This window comes from Myotis lucifugus, unplaced genomic scaffold, assembly GCF_000147115.1.
Source record: "Myotis lucifugus unplaced genomic scaffold, Myoluc2.0 scaffold_3, whole genome shotgun sequence".
In the NCBI taxonomy this organism is placed as follows: domain Eukaryota; kingdom Metazoa; phylum Chordata; class Mammalia; order Chiroptera; family Vespertilionidae; genus Myotis; species Myotis lucifugus.
In genome coordinates this window covers 26,173,244-26,196,568 of record NW_005871051.1, presented here as the reverse complement: position 1 = coordinate 26,196,568, position 23,325 = coordinate 26,173,244, and the positions used below count along the sequence as shown (strand labels likewise).

The following is a 23,325-nucleotide window of genomic DNA, read 5'->3' as shown; positions in this document are numbered from 1 at the left end:
TCCCCCACCCTTGACAATCCCCTGGCCTCCCCTACACCCCAGTGTCTTATGTCCATTGGTTATGCTTATATGCATGCATACAAGTCCTTTGGTTAATCTCTTACCCCACCCCTGCCCCCTCCCACCCTAATTGATCAGTGCTGCTTGCTGGTAATTAATCAGTGATGCTCTCAAGGAAAATTCTTGATCAAAAGGGAAAATTTGAAAGAATATACGCACCCCTATGTTCACAGCAGCACAATTTACAATAGCTAAGATTTAAAAACAGCTTAAGTGTCCAACATCAGATGAGTGCATTAAAAAACTGTGGTAATCTACACAATGGAATACTATGCTGCTATAAAAAAGAAAGAACTCTTGCCATCTGCAACAGCATGAATGGACATGGAGAGCATTATGCTAAGCAAAATAAGCCAGTCAGAGAAGGCAAGTATCACATGATCTCACTCATTTGTGGAATATAATGAACAATGTAAACAATGAACAAAAATAGATCCAGAGACATAGAAACATAGGACAGACTGTCAAACCTCAGAGGGAAGACTGGGGAGGGTGAAAGGGGTGTTAAGAGATCAACCAAAGGACTTGTGTGCATGCATCTAAGCATAACCAATGAACACAGACAGTAGGGGGGTGAAGGCATGTGCTTCAGGCTGGGGAGAGGTGAAAGGGGGAAACAGGAGATATATGTAAAACTTTCAACAATAAAGAATTTAGATTTAAAAAATAAAATATAATAAAAACTCTAAAAAACAAAAAACAAAAAAACCCAAAAACAAAAGGGAAATTTGTAAAATTATATATAAACTAGTGGCCCAGTGCATGAAATTCATGCACATTAAAAGGAAATTAATTTGAGGAAATATTTTAATATTGCTATTTGCCTTTTCTCTATAATAGAAGTGTCAGAGATGAAAGAAAATTAGTAAAATGTATATGAAAATCTTCCTCTTGTCAGAGTCTGGGGTGTGCGCAGGACCCAGAGTCAAGTCTCTCAAAATTGCACGAGACCCAGACCTGGCCAGCCCCACCCCCATTGGGCGAGATCCAGACCCGGCCGGCACCATTTCTGTGAAGCCCCACCAGGCTGGGGGCACACCCTCAGGTCCCCTGGCCCAGTGCCAAGTGGCAGGTGCAGCCTCAGATCCCCTGTCAAGCCCAACCAGGGCATGGGGCATGCCTTGAGGTCCCCCGTCAAGCCCCACTGGGTTGGGGTGTGGCCTGAGGTCCCCTGTCAAGCCCCTGGGTGGGGGACGCGACCTCAGGTCCCCCACCCTGGCCCAGCGCCACACAGCCTCAGGTCCCTGCTGATCACTCATTATGGCTCATTAAGGGAACCCTGCCTCCATTATGGGCGCAGCCATCTTGTGTTACGGGAACCAGGCCTTAGCTGTGGGCACAGTCATCTTGTGATGGCATGACAGTGTGAGGGTTAATTTGCATATTACCTCTTTATTATATAGGATGGAACCACTTTAAAATGGAGTTGGAGGAGAAACCAAGATGGTGGCATAGGTAAACACTGGAAATTGCTGCTTTACACAACCACTTCAAAAATACAACTAAAGACAAACGGACATCATCCAGAACCATAGGAAGGCTGGCTGAGTGGAAATTCTACAACTAGAAGGAAATAAAAAAGCACACTGAGACTCAGAGGAGGTGTGGAAGTAAAGTGCAGAGGTACGGAGGCCCAGGCGGAAAGGGCTGGCAACTGGGGACTCGGTTTTCTTTTTCAATCGGGAGGGAGACACAAGCTCTTGACGGCCATGACTGCAGTTCTGGGCGAGTCTCTGGGAACCCAGACTCATATGGGGAGAAACTGGACTGTCTGGCAGCGGGCAGAACTTGGAACTCGAGGGCGGCTTTCTCTCAGAGGTGCTTGCAGCGATTACCGTGGGACACTGAGACGCGGGGCCTCTTAGGACAGGACTGAGGATCAGCCATAGCTGCTTGCTCCACCCTGTTGATTCCCTGAGACCCCGCCCCACCAAAGCTGTGCTCGGATGCTTTTGCATATGAAAGGCCTGGCCCTTTGCAATCTGAAAATTACCTAACAAACTGCAGCTGGGTCAGAGAGACCCAGAACATCCAGAAGAAGGACCAAGGCCCCACAGCAGCTTGCATTGCTTCACAGCTGGGCCTCATCTGGGCACCTCCAAACCCCAAACAAAGAAGAGGAACCTGCAGATCTCTCCAGAGCTCCTGCTGGGTAACCTCAAGCAGAGGCTAAATTAGCACCTCCTTAGAGATCCAAGAGCCAGTGTACCCAGTGGTCAGAGTGGGACCATCCAGATTACAACTCCTCAGATCCATAAGGGACACACTCAGGGGGCAGACTCAGTGAGCACCAAAGCCTCACTGAAGCAAGTCTTGCCCCTTAAGGGTGTCTCCAGCACAGAAGTTCTCCCACCATAGACACAGCTGATTCTCACAGCCAATTGGCCTGGAGGTCACTTCCTCCCAGTGATACCTACAACAATCAAGGCTTAACTGCAACAAGACTGTGCACAAAGCACACAAAGTGTTGCACCAAGAGTGTCCACCTCAGGTAACTGGGAAGGCTGAGCCACTGGGCCCTATAGGACACCTAGCTCAGAAAGCCACTCTATCAACACAGGGAAGAATAAAAAATGCGGAGACAAAGAAACGAGTCACAAATGACAGAAATGGAGGAAAGCAAACTACTGGATATAGAGTTCAAAACCACACTTTTAAGGTTTTTCAAGAATTTTCTAGAAACTGCCGATAAATTTAGTGAGACCCTCAATAAATCTAGTGAGACCCTCGAGGTTATGAAAAAGGACCAACTAGAAATTAAGCATACACTGACTGAAATGAAGAATATTATACAGAGTTCCAACAGCAGACTAGAGGATCGCAAGAATCAAGTCAAAGATTTGAAATACGAAGAAGCAAAAAACACCTAACCGGAAAAGCAAAATGAAAAAAGAATCCAAAAATATGAAGATAATGTAAAGAGCCTCTGGGACAACTTCAAGCGTACCAACATCTGAATTATGGGGGTGCCAGAAGAAGAGAGACAGCAAGATATTGAAAACCTATTTGAAGAAATAATGACAGAAAACTTCCCTTACCTGGTGAAAGAAATAGACTTACAAGTCCAGGATGCACAGAGAACCCCAAACAAAAGGAATCCAAGGAGGACCACACCAAGACGCATCATAATTAAAATGCCAAGAGCAAAAGACAAAGAGAGAATCTTAAAAGCAGCAAGAGAAAAGCAATCAGTTACCTACAAGGGAGTACCCATATGACCGTCAGCTGATTTCTCCACAGAAACTATGCAGGCCAGAAGGGAGTGGCAAGAAATATTCAACGTGATGAATAGCAAGAACTACCAAGATTACTTTACCCAGCAAAGCTATTATTCAGAATTGAAGGTCAGATAAAGAGCTTCACAGATAAGAAAAAGCTAAAGGAGTTCATTATCACCAAACCAGTATTATATGAAATGCTGGAAGGTATCCTTTAAGAAGATATAATAGAATCAGGGGCATAGAAAGGGAGTGGACTGACTATTCTCAGAGGTGAAAGGGGTGTGGGAGGTGTGGGAAGAGACTGAACATAAATCATACAGGTATGGATGAGGACAGTGCGGGGGGTGGGTAAGGGCAGAGGGTGGGGTGGGAATTGGGTGGAGGGGAGCTTTTGGGGGGAAAAAGAGGAACAACTGTAATAATCTGAACAATAAAGATTTAATTTAAAAAAATGAAAGTATTTCAACCTAAAATGGAACCTAAAAAAAGAGGATATCAATTAAAGATCTCATGCATGCATCCTCAGTAAAATGAAACTTAAGGACTGAAAGACTGATCTCTAGTAAATGCCTTATTGACAGAAAACCAAAACTTACCACTCAACTGATAAAAATCAACCAAGAATTTCTCCCCATTCTGCAGCCAATGATCTTACTGCTTGGATTCTAGCTGAACTCCCTACCCCCTCTTTGTACTTCCTGCCCATAAATAATGCCTGCCCCAAAACCTCAGTGGACTAGCCTTTAGCTTGCTACAATCTGCCTACCCCAAATAGCAGTTTCTCTACTGTTCCCAAATAAACACAATTTTTGGTGATTTGAAAATAAAATAGATGGAGTTGGAGCTGTCATCCCAGAAGAACTGCATTGCATGTCTTATGCCTCAAACATTGACACTGTTAAAACAGGGCAAAATACCCTTGGGACTGGACCCACAATGACATTATGTCCCAAAGAATTGTTTTCAATTTTAACAAGAAGCAGACATGACTTTGGGACTGATGACTACCAGGCTGAAAATTAAAACATTGCTTAGAATTAGCATCACTATATTAGCTCATCGTCACCAATAGAAATGCCTTCCTTCTATTGATGTAAATAGTCCCCTTCCCTTTCTCATAAATATCCCTGGAGATTGTCTCCTCATCAGAACACTATTTACACTTCTGCCTGAATAAGTGCTTTCCTGAATCCTTTGACCTCAAATAAGTGCTTGTTGCCTCTCACTTTGTAAAGCATTTTATTTTTAGGTAAACAGTTTCCTAGAAGTAATAGAATGAAGACATGGAAGATGCTCAGAAAAGATTCATGAGGAAAATGAAGCTCTAAATTTGATGCTGGATACTTGTCATTCAGGACTGCAATCTTAATATTAATATCTTTTTAGCATTCTATGCAGAGGGCTTCTTGGGTTCATGGTACAGAATAAACTCAGAATTGATTCCTCAGGAAACAGTAGCCCTTAACTCAGGTTCCTGCAGACCAAGCCTTGAGCTTTCACCTCCTTACCAATTTTCCTTTTCAATGCTGAGGTGGAAGCTGTCAACATAAAAACCATTGAAACCTGTAAAGAATTTTTGTGAGTTTATTTGAGCCAAACTGTCGACATATGCCGGGAAGCAGAACCTCAACAAATTGAGATAATGCTCCAGAGATTGGTGGGTTACATTTGTAGATATACATTGCAATCAAAGGAAAGGGACATAGGTGGGTTACATGAAATCCATTGGTGATAGACTAGAGAGGTGGGAAAAAGCAAAGCGGGGGAAACCCCTGGGATTGGATAAAAAGTAAAATGATGGACACATACTTAGGCAGGAACAATTAACATGATAATGAAGGAATTTGTGGTATCTGTCCTGGTGCCCAGCACATTAGGTTGTGCCCCAAGGGAAGTTACAAGTTACCCAGACATTTAAAAGGGTATGTTATTATAGATGCAAAAAAACAGATAGGCTCAGTTAAGGCTCACAGACCTTGTCAGTGAAGATACTGGCCTAGGATGTAACTGCCCACCATAACTGCTTTTAGTTAAAGTTTAATTTTAGACCATCCTTTGTGGTTCCTTTAGGTCTCTGAGTTTGCAAGACCTCCATGCAGGCCTCCCCTGAGCTTGTCAGGTTAGCATGTGGCCCCTTTCGTCTACAAAGCTTCTGGGGGCTCAGCTCCATCACTGGATTCTCTGGAGTCCTCACTATCGATCTCTGCATAGAGGAGAAAAACCCGTTAGTGTCTCAAGGTGGGGCCAGGGAGCCCACTGACAGGAAACCCCTTCATGACAGCTCTAGGGAGATCTAGAAGCTAAGTTAACTCAGGTCCCCCTGGTCTGTGCCCGAATGTGTGTAACCTGCAGGTTCTTCTAGATCAGCCGTGGTCAAACTACGGCCCGCGGGCCGGATCTGGCCCCTTTGAAATGAATAAAACTAAAAAAATAAAAATAAAAAAAAGACTGTACCCTTTTATGTAATGATGTTTACTTTGAATTTATATTAGTTCACACAAACACTCCATCCATGCTTTTGTTCCGGCCCTCCGGTCCAGTTTAAGAACCCATTGTGGCCCTCGAGGCCGTAGTTTGCCCACGGCTGCTCTAGATCCTACCCAGAAGGTGGAGAAGTTCATTTGCAGAGGGCAGCTTTGTCTATCCTGCAGCACACTTTTTACCCCCACCCTCACTCTATTCCCTCTCTCCATCCTCAGTCTATTTCTGATCCCCACCCTCATTCTACTTCTTCTTTCATTCTCATTTTACTTCTTCAGTTTTCTATTGGGTGAAATAATTTTCACTAGTTATGTCTGGTGATGGTATGTCTTTATATCTCTCCTGTTCTGCATTATTTTTCTCTCTTCTAATGAATATCTTGACTCTTTATTTTTCTTTCTTTTCTTCTACAACCATCACTTTCTTCTCTTGCATAGAAATAGTCTCTCTGACATTAAACCAACCATTTTTGCTTTTGTTTATTTTTTTCAATTACTGGGGACATTTTCTGCTGAGCACACTACTTAAGGCACTGGTTACCTCCCCTTTTTACCTCTAAACAAGGCCACCAAAACTGTATCTCTTGGTCCTGATGACTCGTCCCAGACCCTTGCCTGGGACCGGGATTCACATCACACATTCTTTCAGTCAGCCTTACCTATACTGTCAGATGTCTGGTCACAGCCACTTCTTTCTTGGGCTTCCCATTCAACTCATGAATTAAAAAATGGTTTTTCATTCTTTATATCCACCAGGTGTTCAGAGCAGAAATGAATTTGGTTTCCATGGTGGGGTAGCTCCAATTTTGTAATAAATGAAAAATCCACTTGTCTCTGGTAATAGAATGAGCATCCTCACTACAACCAACAAGCTCTTTTCTCTGTAAGCCCACTGCAGAGGAAAGCTCTCCCACCCCTGTCCTTTCCTGCTGCTCAACTCTGTCTTTTTGGGGGCCTCTCTTAACTGTGGGTTTTTGTTTTTGTTTCTACTTCTCATAGGAGAGGCCTATTTTTATCTGAGTGAATTTCAGGGCCATTTTTATTTTGTGGACATCTTACCTTCTCAATGGGGTTAGGAACACCCCTTTTGCCTTCTTTGTGGTGTCTTCTCAAACCAGACAATGCCTGGTCCTCTCTACCTACTCTACTCTCTACCAGTTCTTCATTCATTGTCTCTTACTCATTCTTGACATAGTTCTCTTTGTGTCTCCCCCATATTTTCTATTTATGATTTTTTTCTATTTATGTATTTTTTCTCTCTTTATACTTTATTTTTTACATTATTTTATCATTGCCCACCCAGGCCCAGCAGGGTCTAGGGTGAAGCACTGTAGGTGTGAAGGGCATGGGAATGAGCTCCTCTTTACATGTGTCCCAGGGTCTCCCTATCTCCCTCTGGTTGTGGCCCTTAGTACCCCATCTGATTTTCCAGTTTATTGATTATCTGTTATGTTTCCTACTTTGTCCTATTCTATTCTGTTTCTTTACAATTTCTGTGACCTGTGAACATCTCTTCTAATCAATTTTTTCTTTATCTTTTCTCCATCTTAAGCATTCCCGTCATTTTCAAAGTTCTGCTGATGGGGAAATACCATGCTTCTCCCTTGCTCCCACTCTCCACTCTTTGCTGGTGTTTCCCAGGTTAGGAATCCACCAGGAAGCAGTAGCAAGGGAGCTGGCAAGCAATGCTGCAGGGATCTGTGGCCAGGGATAGAGGGCAGAGCAGAGCAGGAATGATAGGAAATGAGTCCCTGAGTAAACCACCCAGGACCAGTGCACCCCCTTCCCTATGGTGAACCTCCTCTGCTCATTATTGATTCCATCGACCCATCCACTCTGTTTCCACCAACCTCAATAGTGTGTGAATAAATACTTTTTCAGTGCAGTTCAGATTTTGTCATTTATTTCTATTTTTCTATGCAAAGTAACTTATGTAAAGAGGATTTAAAAATAATTCCAAAAATTTTAATATAGAATCAAGGCCGCATGTTTTGTGCCACATCCATTGTTCCTTGGAGTCTCCTCTTGGGTGGCGAATGTGACACAGCCCTTCCCTCACTGGTTCATGTCACAGTCAACCATCCCTGCTGGGTCAGACTCTTAGATACATTTATTGTTAGTTTATTGCATAATTTGGGTTATAATGTCATTACCCCCCTCCCCACACACTATACCCTTCACACACACACACACACACACACACACACACACACACACTGAATCCCTTCTCTGCAAATTGCTCATCATGATTCCTTCCTCTCAACATTCCTGATCACACCAGCTGCACTTATAGATGAATGGCTAAGAATAGGGGCTGATGCTTGTTATATGTTTCATATTCTTATATGTTAATTTTTTTTTTTTTACTAAATGTGATTTTCTAAACATATAAAGGTGCTTTCAAAATCATTGTGAAAGTTTTTTTTTCTTTTATAAAAATACTAGAGGCCCGGTGCACAAAAATTTGTGCACTCGTGGGGGAGAGGGGGTCCCTCAGCCCGGCCTGTGCCCTCTCGCAGTCTGGGACCCCTCAGGAGATAATGACCTGCTGGCTTAGGCCTGCTCCCTGGTGGCAGAGGACAGGCCCAATCCCTAAGTGCAGCCCCTGGTCAGGCTCAGAGCAGGGCTGATTGGGGAGTTGGGGCGCTGCCCCCTGTCATGCACAGAGCAGGGCGGATCGGGAGGTTGCGATGCCACCCTCAGTCATGCTCAAGGTAGGGCCGATTGGGGGGTTGGGGAACTGCCCCCTGTCACACTCAAGGCAGGGTCGATGGGGAGGTTGCGGCTCCACCCCCTGTCACTCATAGAGCAGGGCCCATCAGGGGGGTTGGGACTCCGTAACCTGTCACGCACAGAGCAGGGCCGATTAGGGGGTTGGGGAGCTCCCCCCATCACACACAGAGCAGGGCCGATTAGGGGGTTGAGGAGCTCCCCCCTGTCACTCACAGAGTAGGGCCAATAGGGGAGTTGGGGCGCTGCACCCTGTCACCGCCCCTTGTCATGCTGATCCCGGGTTCGGGAGGGCTTGCGGCTCCGCTGATCTCGGTGCTGGGAGGCATATTACCCTTTTACTATATAGGATAGAGGCCTGGTGCATGGGTGGGGGCCAGCTGGTTTGCCCTGAAGGGTGTCCTGGATCAGGGTGGGGGTCCCCACTAGGGTGCCTGGCCAGTCTGGCTGAGGGGATGATGGCTCTTTGCAGCTGGTCACACACCCTTCAGGGTGGGGGTCCCCACTGGCCAGTCTGGGTGAGGGGCTGAGGGCTGTTTTCAGGCGGGTTACTAAAGCTCCCAACCGCTCCTTTTTTTCTTTTTTTTTTTTTACTCTGGGCCAGCTTTAGCTCTGAGGCTTGGCTCCAGCTCTTAGGCCTCGCCTGCTGAAAGCAGGTATCTAGTTTGTTTGGGTTCTATAATTGAAACAATGTTGCGGTCCTGCTGGCTGAAGCCTGGCTAGCTGAAAGACGGTTTCTGGGGTTTTGTTTAGCTTCTACATTTGTTACAATGTTTCAAACTGCAAGCTCAGAGGCCGACAGCAGCAGGCCGGGAACGTTGGAGTCCTCCATCACTGAAGCAAGCAAGCCTCATGTTTGCTTGAAGCTGCCTGGCTGCCGGCCACCATCTTGGCTGGCAGTTAATTTGCATATCGCCCTGATTAGCCAATGGGAAGGGTAGCGGAGGTATGGGTAATTACCATGTTTCTCTTTTATTAGATAGGATATTACTCATTTAGAACATTATTTCTTTTTTTCTTTCTGTTTTTGTTAATCCTCACCCAAGGATATTTTTCCATTGATTTTTAGGGAGAGTGGGAGAGAGAGGGTAAGACAGAGAGAAATATTGATGTGAGAGAAAGAGATCAATTGGTTGCCTCCTTCACGAGCCCTGACCAGGGCCCAGGCCAGGGAGGAGCCTGCAACCAAGGTACGCACCTTTGACCGGAATCAAATGCTGGACCCTTTGGTCTGCAGGCTGACACTATATCCACTGAGCCAAACTGGCTAGGGCTAGAACATCTTTTATTAAATAACACATCTCAGTGGAAGCTACACAATAACGCCTTCCATAGTGTTTTTAGAGCAGCTGCAAGCCTGTGCCCCAGAGAAGATGGGAGAGGTTTGTTGATGGTCCTGTGTGAGGGACCCAACAGGTGAGAGACCCTGGCCCAGGGGGAACATACTCATGACCTTTACCCCACCACCCTTGTTGCAGTGCTGGCCAGCATTGGACGTCATGTCAAAGCAAGGTTGCATCCAGATTCAAGCAAGACAGAGTCAGAAAATTGAAGCCAGGTGCATGGGCAATAGGTCCAGGCCTGGGCTTGTAGGAGCTGGCAGCAAGTGCACTTAAGGAGTATGGAAGGAGAGTCTCTCCCAGGCAACCAGAAAAATGAAGACTCTTATCTAAATCTTTGGAGAAATTGAGGATGTAAAGACTGACTGTTCTGGGCAATTAATACTAAAATGAAGCAGCACTCCCACCACAGCACCTGCCATATGGGACAAGAACATCAAGGGCTCACAGAACAGTCAACAGGAACAGACCACTGTTATTTGATGCACTGGGTTCTGCCACTGCCAGACTTTGATATGAGCTGTCACCAGTTCTTGGAAACAATTAGAAGTTTATTTCAGAAATTAAAATATGGGCTGTGACATTCTCCCTTAATCACCAATTAATTATTATAAAGTAGGATTTGAAGATCCCCTCCCCCCAGATATTGACACAGAGCCCATCTGGATCTGAGAATCTACCCGACACTTGCCATCAGCTGCCACCTGACCTCAGTCTTGCCATCTCACTGAGATAATTAATGAGCAAATAGCTTTTATTGTCACCCATAGCTATGGGGAACTTGTTTTTGTCCTTAAAACTTCCTTTGATTGGTGGGCTTCCCTTACCTCCTACAAAGTCATGTCTCCTTGTCCCCAACCCCTTCACACCACATCCTCTCTCCGAATGTCTGTTTCTCTGTCTTCTTGGCCTTTTTATGAGGTTCAGTATCTGATTCTCCTGTACTTTCTCCAGCTCCTGGTATTCTTTTTTTTGTATCTTTCTCTCTGCACATATTTCACTACTTTTGACTCAATTTTCTGTCTTTTCTATGAGATTATCTGGGTATGTGCAGGGTTAAGAACACAGGCTTTGGGTTCAGAAAGCCTGAGTTCATCCTCATTTGACTCCAGGCCAACTACATACATGGTCCCTCAAGATTTCAGTCTCCTTTTTGTAAATGGACAGAAAATGATACTTCCCCCTACGGGCAGCTGTGAATACTAAGCCCTCAACTGCCAGAGTAAATGGTTTATAAGTAAGCTCTTAGTAATATGGTTGTCATCGTTGTGTACTTTACCCCTTTCTCGTGTCTTTCATTTTCTCTCTTCCTCTCTCAAAATACCCACATCTCCTCCTACACATCTTACCACTTCCTCTCTTCCCTCCCTATATGACTGCCCATCTCCTTGAATATTCCTGCTCTTGAACAGCATCTCCCACATTTAAGTCAACCCCATTGTCATCATCCAGGATATCTTCTGGTGTGGTTAACCTTGGGCCCATAGTTCTTAGCCCTTCACAGCTTCACACTGATCTTCTCCTATAGGCCTCTCTGTAATAAGAGTTACTTTCAGGTCAGTATTGTCTTTAAATCTGGTTTCCTGATACACTGGGTTCCTGTTCCTCTGTCTTGATTATTGGGCCTATGATCTCTTGTCATAGCTCATCCCCCAGGTTCAGACTCTGGTCAGATGCTCATAGAAAAAGCCCTTCCTGAACTTCTCCATGCTCCTCAACAGGTCTTCCCTGATTCCCAAACTCCACTCAGGACTCAGGCCCACCTTCCTTTCTCCTTTCCTCTTAGCAGAGGAGAATCAGTTTCTATCTGTTTGCAATCACCTTGTTCAAGGATCTGTTGGATATCAGGTCTCTCCTCATTTTCTTCTCCATCACTTTTTAGGAACAGTTCTATGTTTGGTATCACTGAAGAGAGGGCATAAGAAGAAGACAATTAGAGATCACTTGGAGTGGTGTCATCTCAAATTACACATTTAGGAATTTCCACAGCTTGTGTCCCTCAGTACTCAGTGGGTCCTAATCCTGTTGGTAAAATTGACTCTTCTTCCCTGGGACAGAAAAGAGAATACCCAACAAAAGGGCCCTTATGCTTCCCACACAGAAAGTTGCCACTGAAATGTTAGGAAAAGGAAGGTTTGGCAACATAGTGAGCTTGTTATTTCTGTAAAAAATATTCAGCTGACCAGGAACAAATATATCAAAATAAATAATATGATATTTATTTTGAAATGTGTTTGCTGAACTGTTCAAACTGTAAGGAAAACCAGAGGGATTTCCTTGGGAGGAAAACAAAGATCATATAGAGCAGTGATGGCGAACTTATGACACGCGTGTCAGAGGTGACATGCGAACTCATTTTTTTGTGATTTTTCTTTGTTAAATGGCATTTAAATATATAAAATAAATATCAAAATATAAGTCTTTGTTTTACTATGGTTGCAAATATAAAAAAATTTCTATATGTGACACGGCACCAGAGTTAAGTTAGGGTTTTTCAAATTGCTGACACGCCGAGCTCAAAAGGTTCGCCATCACTGCTATAGAGCTTTATGTGTATAAAAAAGCTTTAGAAATGAGGCTGGACAAGAGAAGGTTTTGGCTTAACTGAGTAAGGGAGGATGAGTGCTTCCCAAAGAGAAATTATTGGACATGGGAACAACTAGACACAGGTTCCTGGGGCACCCAGATTCCAGGCTAAAGAGGAATATTCCTTGAAGCTGCAAACAGGGAGTGAATATTGTGACCCTGAAAAACATACCAAGATGCCTGTTACGTTTGGAGAATTGCCAAAGAGGGAAGAACACAGCACCAGCCCAGAGACTCTATATGTAGGTAACCCAGCAAAGATATGGAGGAAGGTAATACACCAAAAATTCTTGGTGTATATCCTGCAGAGTCCAGGGAGGAAACAGGGAAGCAGTAAGCCCATACGCCTAAGGGCTGATGGCAGGATACCTCCTGGTGCAATAAACCTGTACTGTCTGTCTACTGTGTAACAAATAACATCAAATTCCTTAGTTTTGGAAGCCAGACTTTACAAACTCTTTTTTTATTCTTATCCCTTTTGAATCAACTTGCAAGTCTGCTTCTCATTCTGAAATTAATCTAATTTGTCTTTGTTCTGTAGACACATGGACCCTTTAATGCTATAAGCTTGCTCCCATATCATCTGCTTTCCTCAGTTATTATAGTAATTTTTCTTTTGAATTCTCCATCATTACCTGGAGATCTTTTTGAGACCAAAAGCATGTAGAATAAAAAGTTTTCTAGGCAAGTCAAACAAAAATTATTGGAGGACATCATCTTTTCTGAGAACCAATGAAAAAGTATAAAATTATTCCTTCTCAGGGAAAAAGTAGAGAGTCAAACTAATAGTTTTGTATAGTATCAAAACATTTTTGGCAGAGCAATCAGTTTTGTGATTGATTGTTGATCACACATGTTTTGGAGAATGAGTTAATAAAGCCATTTCTCTTTCTTCAAGAACAAAATTGACCTTGAGTTAATTTTCTTGTTCATTACTCTGGAAATCTGATAAAGGTGGACTTTCTTTTGAATTAGTAGGCCAACATTGAGCTTAGAGTTACAAATGACCACTGACTGAAGGTAGGTAAATTGCATGTGCCTGGAAGGGACTAGATGTGAATTATAAGCCATTTTTTGTCTTCCTTCAACCTGGTGACTCTTGTATCTTTGTGGGGTCTCTGAAAGTTATAATTACAAAGTTGTACATGACATAATGACTCCCCTGTGCATGGTGTGGCTAAATCAGGGTGGATCATGCACCTATAGCTATGCTGTCACTTCAGGTAGGTTGTAGTCAACTTGGTGAACTGCTGTGAGGACCCCTGCTAAGTGTCACAAAGAAGAAGAGCAACTGATGCCGCACTTTTGAGATGTTGTATTTCCTGTCATTTGTCCGTCTAAGTAAATCTGAATCCACTGTGGCTCTGGTTGTCCTGAGTCAAGATACCTAGTTAAGCAGACCTACAGGTGAGTGTTTGTACCGTAGTCATTTTATCATAAGCTTTGAGTGGCTACGATATGTCTGTTTTCTTTACTGCTACCTTCCCACTGCCCAGCACTTTCTGTGGCACATGGTAGACATCCAATATATACCTCTGGGGAAAAATTGGTCCTGGACATCAAAAAATAGGTAATAAACCTAATCACCTTCTTTAGAGAGAAAGTGGGAAGGAGGGAGGAAGAGGAGAAGGGGGAGGAGGAGGAGGAGAGACATCACTGGTTGCTTCTCCCATGCCTGTTGACTGGGACTTAGGATTGAACCTGCAATTCATGTATGTGCCCTTGACCAGGAATTGAACTTTTGATACTTCAATCCATAGGTCAACTCTCTACTGAGCAAAACTGGCCAGGGCCCTAATTACCTTTTTTGAAGGTTTTATAAATATCATTTAAACCAGGGTAGGTGTCCATGATGTCCTCGCTGAACAATGCTTCCAGAAGGGACAGGTTAAATGTCTTCTCCACTTCATTGAGAACATCAATTATGACTTTTTGTTCCGAACCCGGTGTTTTAAAAGATTCCTTCGACTTCTTAAAAATAATGAATTGGGAAAATATAAATACAGATTTCCAAGTTACAGAAGAGCCCTAGAAAGTGATTTTATTGTTAATGTATTACAACTTCCCAACATAGTTATGGTCTCGTGTACAGTTTTAGAATTTCTCTATATTTGTATGGCTACTAGTTAAACAACTAAATTCATCCTCCTTGAAAATTCCCATTCATATCTAATTTCTTTGTTCTAATATCTATTAGATGGAGTAAGGAGCAATTATGAAGAACAAATTGGGTTAAAGTTAAGTGATGTGTAGCCCTTTCAGAGCCTGGCCAAATGTTTTAGCAGCTGATGAGCTGCTGTTCTGTTGACTGGACACCGCTTGTCCCTTCCCCAGGACTGACTTGGCCTAGAAGTACCTGTGAACTGAAAACTGTTGTTGAAAGAATAGCAAGCATCTATTTTCAAAATTTTCCTAAGAAGACATTGATTCTCTGTGGATTTTAATGTTTTCAGATATAAGTATTTAAATTGGTGTTCATTGAACAATTATTATTTAATTAAATGAAATCATTCAACTTATTTATCCATTCATTACAATTACATTTAATACTAGTTTACGCTATATTGTGTATATAATTCCTACAAGGCATTATAAATCTATGTCGCTCACTCACTTCACACCCAGCCTATCTCTAGTGCTATTCACCCCGCTATAGGGGGCACCACGGAGCACTGTTCCTTCTGTTAGGAGCAGAACTGTCTTCAGTAATGCCTGCTTCTCTTCTCCCTTCTGACCTTATAAGAACACTTACAGCAGTACTTGAGAGGGTCCCCACTTAGTTATCTAGTTATGCTCTGATATTTGATTCCAGGATATCAAAATATAACTTAGTTTGGCACTGGTTTACTAGATTGTGACATAATAAACCTTACTTACTTCATATATTTCATTGCTGATGAATCCATAGTCACGGAGAAGTTCAAGGAAAGGAAATGATACTTTTATTATGTTTGAAATTTTGACTTTCTGTGTTTTGAAGTGGCAGAGAGCAATGTCATAGATATGCTTGTTTTCTACAGACATCCTAGGGAGAAAGGACACCATGAGAAAATGGTCATCAAGATGCAGGAAGGGAGGGAGGAATTGGGAATACTTTGCTAGAAAGTACCTACGCTGCAGGGAAGTGGGTTAAAATGTGCATTGCAATATCCATGCAAACACTAAATACATTTAAAAAGAAGCAAACATGATATGTTAATAGAAGAGATAAGATGAAATCATGCAGTATTTTAAATTAAAACTAGAGATGGCAGAAAAAGAGGGGTGAGGGAGAATCAAAGAACAAATACAATAAATAGAGAACAGTTGCAAACATGATAGATATTAATTCAACATATTAATACTTACATTCAATATGAATGGTCTTAATATTCCAATTAAAACCCAGTGATTATCAAAGTGACGGAATATATTTAAAAATTATATCTTGTCAACATAATAAACCTTTAAATAGCAAGCCTCATATTAATAATGGAGAGATATCATGCTAACACTAATCAAGAGACTGATGCAGTAGCCATATTATTTCCAAACAAAGATGATTCAGAACAGAAAAATTATGAAGGAGAAAGAGGGGGTTTCATATGAAGCAGGGGTTCTGTTTTCCAAGAAGACTTAATCCTTAACATGCATTTACCTGAACACTTGACATCAAATTATATACAGTAAAAACTGATAGAATTACAAGTAGAAACAAACAAATGCACTATTAAAGTTTGATACTTCAACACCCTCTTTTGGTAATTTATACTTCCAGCAGGCAAGAATCAGTAAAAATAGAGTTGATGTGAACATCACTATCAACCAACCTGATCTATTTGACATTTATAGAGTACTTCATCCAACAATGCTGAGTACACAGACTTAAGATGATAGGGAAACTCACCTTCACCATATAAGAACAATTTCTGGGTCATAAAATACGCCATAACATGTGTAAAAGAATAGAAATCATGAAGAGTATGTCCTCAGACAACAAGGGAATTAAACTAGAAATGAATAACAGAGAGCTATAACTGAAACTCCTTAAATACTTAGAGATTGAAAAATATACTTCTAAGTAGCATGAGTAAAAGAAAAATCTCAAGAGAATTTTTAAATTGTTTGAACTAAATTAAAATGAGCATACATTTTATAAAATTTTGGTGATGCAGAAAAAGCAGTGATTAATGAGAAATATATTTTTTAGAAAATTATAAATAGAAGATTACAAGAAAGAGCAATTTAAAACTAAAATAGAAGAAAGGAAATAAAATAAAAATTAATTAGAAATAATTAATTAGAAGTTAAATACTCTCTCATTGGGCCTGAGGGCTTGGTGGTCATGGACTGGGCTTGCCCTTGTATGGGGCTCACTCCAGGATCAGTCTTCAGGAAAGCGAGTGAATTCCTTGGTGGTCTCCTAGCAATGAGGGATGGGCTGCGGACTGAGGGATCAGAGGCTCAGCCCAAATAGCTCAGGCACTAGCTGGAACCCAGGAGCCAGAGCCAAAAGGGAGACAAAAACCAGAGCTTAATCATGCTACCTGACTTAAATTATGCAACAGAGCTATGATAATCAAAACAGCATGGTATTGGCAGAGAAACAGACACACAGATCAATGGAACAGAATAGAGGGCCCAGCTATAAAACCACACATATATGGACAGATAATTTTTGACAAAGGAGCCAGAAACGCACATTGGAGTAAAGATAGTGTCTTCAATACGTGGCGCTGGAAAACTGGAAAGCCACATGCAAACGAATGAAACTGTTTATAGTTTGTCCTCAGTACAAAAATTAATTCAAAATGGATCAAAGACCTAAACATAAGACCCAAAACTATAAATTACTTGTACATAGAAGAAAATATAGGTACCAAACTTATGGATCTGGGTTGTAGAGAACATTTTATGAACTTGACCCCAAAGGCCAGGGAGGTAACGGCAAAAATAAATAAATGGAACTATATCAGAGTTTCTGCACAGCAAAAGAAACGGACAACAAAACAAACAGGCAGCCAACCAGATGGAAGATGATATTTGCAAACAGTAACTCTGACAAAGCTTTAATTTTCAAAATATATAAAGAACTCATAAAACTCAACACCAAACAAACAATCCAATTAAAAAGTGGGTGGGGGACTTGAAAATACACTACTCCTGAGAAGACATACAAACAGCCAATAGATACATGAAAAGATGTTCAACCTTACTGGCAATTAGGGAAATGCAAATCAAAACTACAGTGAGATATCACCTTACACATGTTAGAATGGCCATTACCAATAAGAGAAGCAATAACAAGTATTGGAGAGGTTGTGGAAAAAAGGGAACCCTCATTCACTGCAGGTGGGAATGTAGACTGGTACAACTGCTATGGAAAGTCTGGTGATTCCTCAAAAATGTAAGAACAGAGCTACCATATGACCTAGCAACCCCACTCCTGGGTATATACCCAAAAAAACTTGGAATCACTTATTTGCAAAGATATATGCACCCCTATGTCCATTGCAGCATTATTCACAGTGGCTAAGACATGGAAACAACCAAAATGTCCTATGACAGAGGACTGGATAAAGAAGATATGGTCCATATACACAATGGAATACTACTCAGCCATAAGAAAGAATGAAATAGTGCCATTTGCGACAACATGGATGGACCTTGAGAACATTATGCCAAATGAAATAAGTCAGTCAGAAAAAGCTAAGAACCATATAATATCGCTCATATGTGGGTTATAAAACTGAAACTTATGAACACAAACTGCAATGTGGTGATTGCCAGAGGGAAGGGGGTAGGGAGAGAAAGGGGTCCTAACATGAGGTGACAGGAGAAGATTTGACTTTTGGTGGTGGGCACATGGTGCAATATACAGATTTTGTAACAGAAATCCACACATGAAATCTATATGTTATTGTTAACCACTGTCACTCCAACCAATTTAATAATAATAAAAAAGAATAAGCAAGATTTAAGGACACCTATGTAATATCTTAATCAATAAAGAAATTTAAAAAAGAGATTTAGTGGAGGTGTTGTTTTGCTTCTCCATAAAGAGATGGTGTCAGGAGTGTACTAGTCTGCAGAGCAGGGGAAGGTGGGAAATTCACGCTGTATTACTAAGCTGGAAAACATGGGGTTTCGAGTGGGACAAGGAACAAAGGTTTACAAAAGATACCGTGAGGTTCAAGTATGAGTTAGATGTCATGAACTTCATTTGGAAAAATTTCTTGGACTACAGTATTTAAGAAACAAATCATCAGTCTCAGGACAAATCATCAGGGCATCTATGTACTTCAGAACAATAAATTCAGTCTGCTTACTCAGATGTCTGCAGGAAAACAGTATTTAGAACGTGCATCTAAGTATTTAGCATTTACATGTGGCTTACTCGGAGGTAGCTTATCAAACTTGGGGGTAAACATTATTGTAACAGCTAAGGCATCTTCAATGCTTGCCTGTAAATTTCAGGTGATGATACAGAAGTTGTACAATATACTGAAATGCAAGGCTTCAACAGTATAAAGAGTTAAATTATTCATGTATAAAGTATTTCAAGTAGCAATGATTTAATTACATTGTTGGACATTTTTGTTGATATATCCTATTTACTAACTTGTATAATTAAAGATGTACTCTTAAGCAAGACTAAGGTTGTATTTTATCAATTTAACATAGACCAAGTTAAAGTAGATAAAGAGACATTCTATCATAACATACACTTACTGAAACTATTCAGAATGGAAAAATCCTGATTTCAAATAAACACCAAGATGTAATCCTTATTTTAACATTTCTACTTGCTTAGGGATGTATATTTAACCACAGATAGAGAAGCAAAACTTGATTTGATAAATTAGCATAAAAAGTACGCACCAGCCAGAATCATTTGTGTAAGAATGAACAAATTTTGATTGCTTTCTGAATTTGTTTTTGTTATTTAAAAAAAAGCAAACAGCACACTACATAAGAAAAAAGAAGAAGAAATAAGTGAAATGGAACTAGAAAAACAACAGAGAAAAACACACAAAACTAAAACTGGTTCTTGGAAAAGATAAATAAAATTGATATATTTTACACAGGCTAATAAATAAAAGAGAAAAGACACAAATTACCAATATTAGAAGTGAAAGTAGGATCATCACAACTAATCCCATGATATTAAAAGGATATTGTAATCTATGAACAAATCTATCTCCACCAGCTTGATAACAATTAATATAGGCCAAATCTTTGAAATACACAAAGTACCCAAACTCACACAAGGAGAAATAGATAATTTTAATAGGCTTCTATCCATTTAAAAAAAAACCTGAATAAGTAATTTATAACTTAGAACAAAAGTAGCGGGCCCCAGTATCTTCAATGGCCTGCACCCTCTCAGGAGTCGCAATCCGGGACTCCTTGGGGGATGTCGGACTGCTGGTTTCAGCCCAATCTCGCAGGCCAGGCCTAGGGACCCCACCAGTGCACGAATCTGTGCACCGGGCCTCTAGTATTATAATAATTCTGTAATTTAAATTTTAATCTTTAATAAAATAGAAGTCACCAAAAACAAAGTAAAAGAAAAGGAAACTGCCGAAACCGGTTTGGCTCAATGGATAGAGCGTCGGCCTGCGGACTGAAAGGTCCCAGGTTCGATTCCGGTCAAGGGCATGTACCTGGGTTGCGGGCACATCCCCAGTGGGAGATGTGCAGGAGGCAGCTGGTCGATGTTTCTCTCTCATCGATGTTTCTAGCTCTCTATCTCTGTCCCTTCCTCTCTGTAAAAAAATCAAAAAAATATATTTAAAAAAAAAAAAAAGGAAACTTGCAACTTTCAGAATATTTAGCAAATTCTCCCTTATCAAATAAAGGACAATCTCAACTGATAACATTGGCAAGAAAAAATGCAGCAACTCACCTAAGAGGCAATTTAAATGGTCAAAACACAGTTCCTCCTCCCATGTAATCAGAAAATGCAAATTAACTAAATGAATCTCTGTTACTTAGAAGGCAACTTAGCAGAATCTATAAACAAAAAAGTATTTATACTCTTTGCCTCAACAATTTGATTTTTTGGTTATTGACACCAGACAAACTTATGTATATCTGCATAAAAGATATACATAAGTTTGTTGTTATCATAGCTTATTGAAATTACCTAAGTGTCTGTCAATGGAAGAGAATGGTTTAAAAATTATGGATTATTGATTCCATGGAGTAGTATACAGCTATAAAAAAGAATGAGGGAGCCTGGCCAGCATAGCTCAGTGGTTGAGTGTTGACCTATGAACCAGGAGGTCATGGTTCAATTGCCAGTCAGGGCACATGCCCGGGTTGTAGTCTCAATCCCCAGTGTAGGTCATGCATGAGGCAGCCGATCATTGATTTTCTGTCATCATTGATGTTTCTATCTCTCTCTCCCTCTCCCTTCCTCTATGATATCAATAAAAATATATTTAAAAAAGAATGAGGGAGATCAGTATGTTTATTAAAGTGAAAAGGTCTCTAATATTTTCAATACTAAAATAACTGAAAATGCAAAATGCAATAAAATCCCATTTGTTTAAAAACAAGACACAAATTATTTAGGAAAATCAGTTACATGTGTAAATGCAGAGAAAATGATATGCGCCCACAACACTCAACAGAACCAGGACTGAGAGCTTCAGGTGGGTGGCAAGTGAAGGGGACTTTCTCCTCTACACACTTGCATATCATTTGAAACTTTATGAACAAGAGGTAAATGTAATTCTTTTGTATTAAAAAATTAAACATATTAAGTAATGTTATTTCTGACCCATTATTAGAGAAAAAGTATTTCTGGCCTTTTCCTTGTCAGAGGTATAATGCATTCCAGAGCAGAAACTCAAAGTACAGATGAAAATACTCAGCCTGCACTAGTCTTTCGTTTCTTGGTCCTTCCTCTTTCTTTTACTCCCTTCAATCAAGATCCCTGGAGGAAGATCCCAGACCCTCAGCCACAGACGGGAATAAGCCTGGAGCTGACCTGTCCCCAGGTCAGGTACAAGACCAAAGCACCCAGATTTGAAAATTTCATGCTTTAACCCTGAATTTTGTTTTTGTTATATATCCTTACCCAAGGATATTTTTCCATTGATTTTTAGTGAGGGGGTAAGAGAGAGGGAAAGACAGAGAGAAACATCAATTTTAGAGAAACACATCAATTGATTGCCTCCTGCACATGTCCTGACCAGGGCCCAGGCTGCAGAAGCCTACAACCCAACAGAGATATATGCCCTTGACCGGAATCAAACCCAGGACCCTTCATTCTGCAGGTTGACGCTCTATGCACTGAGCCACACCTGCCAGGGCCACCCTGAATTTTGTATTTTCTGAAGTTTCCTCATTGAAATGACCAAGGTGAAGTCAGAGGAGCCCAGAGGGAAAACAGAAGGTTCATAGGTCATGAGAAAATAAATCTCTGTCTCAAAGCATCAGAAAGGATGGCTGAGTCCTCATGGGCTGCCAGTTGAGCAGTAGCTGTAAGATGAGTCCTCTGGGTTGTGAAAGCTACACTCACACCAGCAGCTGTCCTTCTGCAGTTTAAAGATCCAATTTTCCCACTTGTATTCCTGTATTTCATTACATTCCACATAAGTGTCCTTGTAGAGCAGGACTGAGGTGAAGGTTTAGACGAGTGTCTAATGATACACACTAAAGCATCAGCACAGCCAGAGAGAAAAATTGAAGGAAGGGAGACAGAGACTGACCTGGTGCTGAGGTCGCTGCCCCCACTGGCCATCTTCCTGCCCTGGGTCCTGCCTGGACCTCTGATCCTTCCAGTCTCCCCAGCCTAGGCTCACTGTGGCTGCAAAGCCCTGAGCAGGAAGTGAGTGAACTCACCCTGGAAGGGCTCCACCCAAATGGGGAAAAGAGAAGTGAAAGTAATTTTCTGAGTATTTTCAGACACTGTCTCCCTCCTCCTGCAGCCCCACAGTGATTTTCAGCCATCATGACCTGTGGCAGCAGGAATGGAGGACAAAAACAGTTAGTCAGGACCTGGAGGCCAGGGGAAGAGCAGCCCACAGGAATCCCCTTGTTTGTATATAGACACCAAAAACAGGGAAGCAGCTGGAGCTATAGGGCCTGGAACCCTAAAAATCAGGAGAGGCAGTGACAGAGGAGGGACATGCAACAAAGGGCATAGCAAAGAGAGGGTCTTCAGAAGCTTCAGCAGGAGCAGCTTCCATTCAGATGTCACTGATAGTCTTATGGGGACTTTCTTGCATGTGATAAGTCACCCTTTTCTTGCCGCTTTTAAAATTCTCTCTTTGGCTTTGATTTTTGGCACTTTAATTATAAAGTGTGTCTGTGTAGTCCTTTTCAGATTCTACCCATTGGGTCCATTGGGCTTCATGAAGCTGAAAGCCCATTTTGCTCGGCAAACATGGGAAGTTTTTTTTTTAAATTTTATTGTTTAAGGTATTACAAATAGTAGTACATCTCTCTCTCTCTCTTCTTTTCCCCCCACTGACCTCCCCCCGGCCTCCCCTACCCCCCGGCACTTGCCCTCATCCCCTCACCCCCAGTGTCTTGAGTCTGTTGGTTGTGCTTATATGCATGCATACAAATCCTTGAGTTGATCTCTTACCAGCCCCCCCCCCAACCCTCCCTTACATTCCTGCTGCAGTTTGACAGTCTGTTCGATGCTTCTTTGCCATTGTCTACTTTTGTTCAACAGTTTGTAATGTTCTTTATTATCTATAAATGAGTGAGATCATGTGATATTTATCTTTCACTGACTGGCTTATTTCACTTAGCATAATGCTCTCCAGATCCATCCATGCTGTTGCAAATAGTAAGAATTCCTTCTTTTTTACAGCAGCGTAGTATTCCATTCGTAGATCTACCACTGTTTTTTAATGCACTCATCTGATGTTGGGCACTTAAGCTGTTTCCAAATCTTAGCTATGTAAA

At 41.5% G+C, this 23,325-nt stretch overlaps 2 protein-coding genes and 1 pseudogene across 5 annotated transcripts in view; 1 reads left to right on the top strand and 2 right to left on the bottom strand.

Moving 5' to 3' along the window:
* LOC102425711 (nuclear body protein SP140-like protein) overlaps window positions 1-23,325 on the bottom strand; it is a 310,769-nt gene that overhangs the window by 200,314 nt on the left and 87,130 nt on the right. The window lies entirely within an intron of this gene.
* Window positions 5,252-22,273, bottom strand: LOC111827880 (nuclear body protein SP140-like protein). 3 transcript variants are annotated; one of them, XM_023762251.1, is made up of 5 exons: window positions 22,119-22,273; window positions 15,295-15,442; window positions 14,220-14,388; window positions 11,653-11,736; window positions 5,252-5,484 (listed from the first exon to the last, which is right to left on the bottom strand). In XM_023762251.1, the coding sequence occupies exons 1-5, from the start codon at window positions 22,148-22,150 to the stop codon at window positions 5,423-5,425; spliced, it is 495 nt and encodes a 164-aa protein (XP_023618019.1). In that variant the 5' UTR covers window positions 22,151-22,273; the 3' UTR covers window positions 5,252-5,422. The 3 variants fall into 3 exon arrangements, with proteins under 3 accessions (XP_023618019.1, XP_023618030.1, XP_023618025.1); XM_023762262.1 differs by having other exon boundaries at window positions 15,295-15,310; window positions 22,119-22,251; XM_023762257.1 differs by lacking the exon at window positions 22,119-22,273 and adding an exon at window positions 15,766-15,861.
* On the top strand, window positions 17,672-18,992 carry LOC102426335 (annotated as a pseudogene). The gene is made up of 2 exons (XR_329643.3): window positions 17,672-17,703; window positions 18,409-18,992. The product of XR_329643.3 is annotated as a trafficking protein particle complex subunit 6B pseudogene (transcript).

What these genes read in the sequence shown, in the direction of transcription:
- LOC111827880 (XM_023762251.1), bottom strand. Translation starts at nt 22,150, where the DNA reads ATGGCCAGTGGGGGCAGCGACCTCAGCACCAG. An exon ending in TCAGCAATGAAATATATGAA is followed by an intron (nt 14,389 to 15,294) that starts GTAAGTAAGGTT and finishes ATTATTTTTAAG; the next exon opens with AAGTCGAAGGAATCTTTTAA. An exon ending in CCAACAGATCCTTGAACAAG is followed by an intron (nt 5,485 to 11,652) that starts GTGATTGCAAAC and finishes TCCTCTATGCAG; the next exon opens with AGATCGATAGTGAGGACTCC.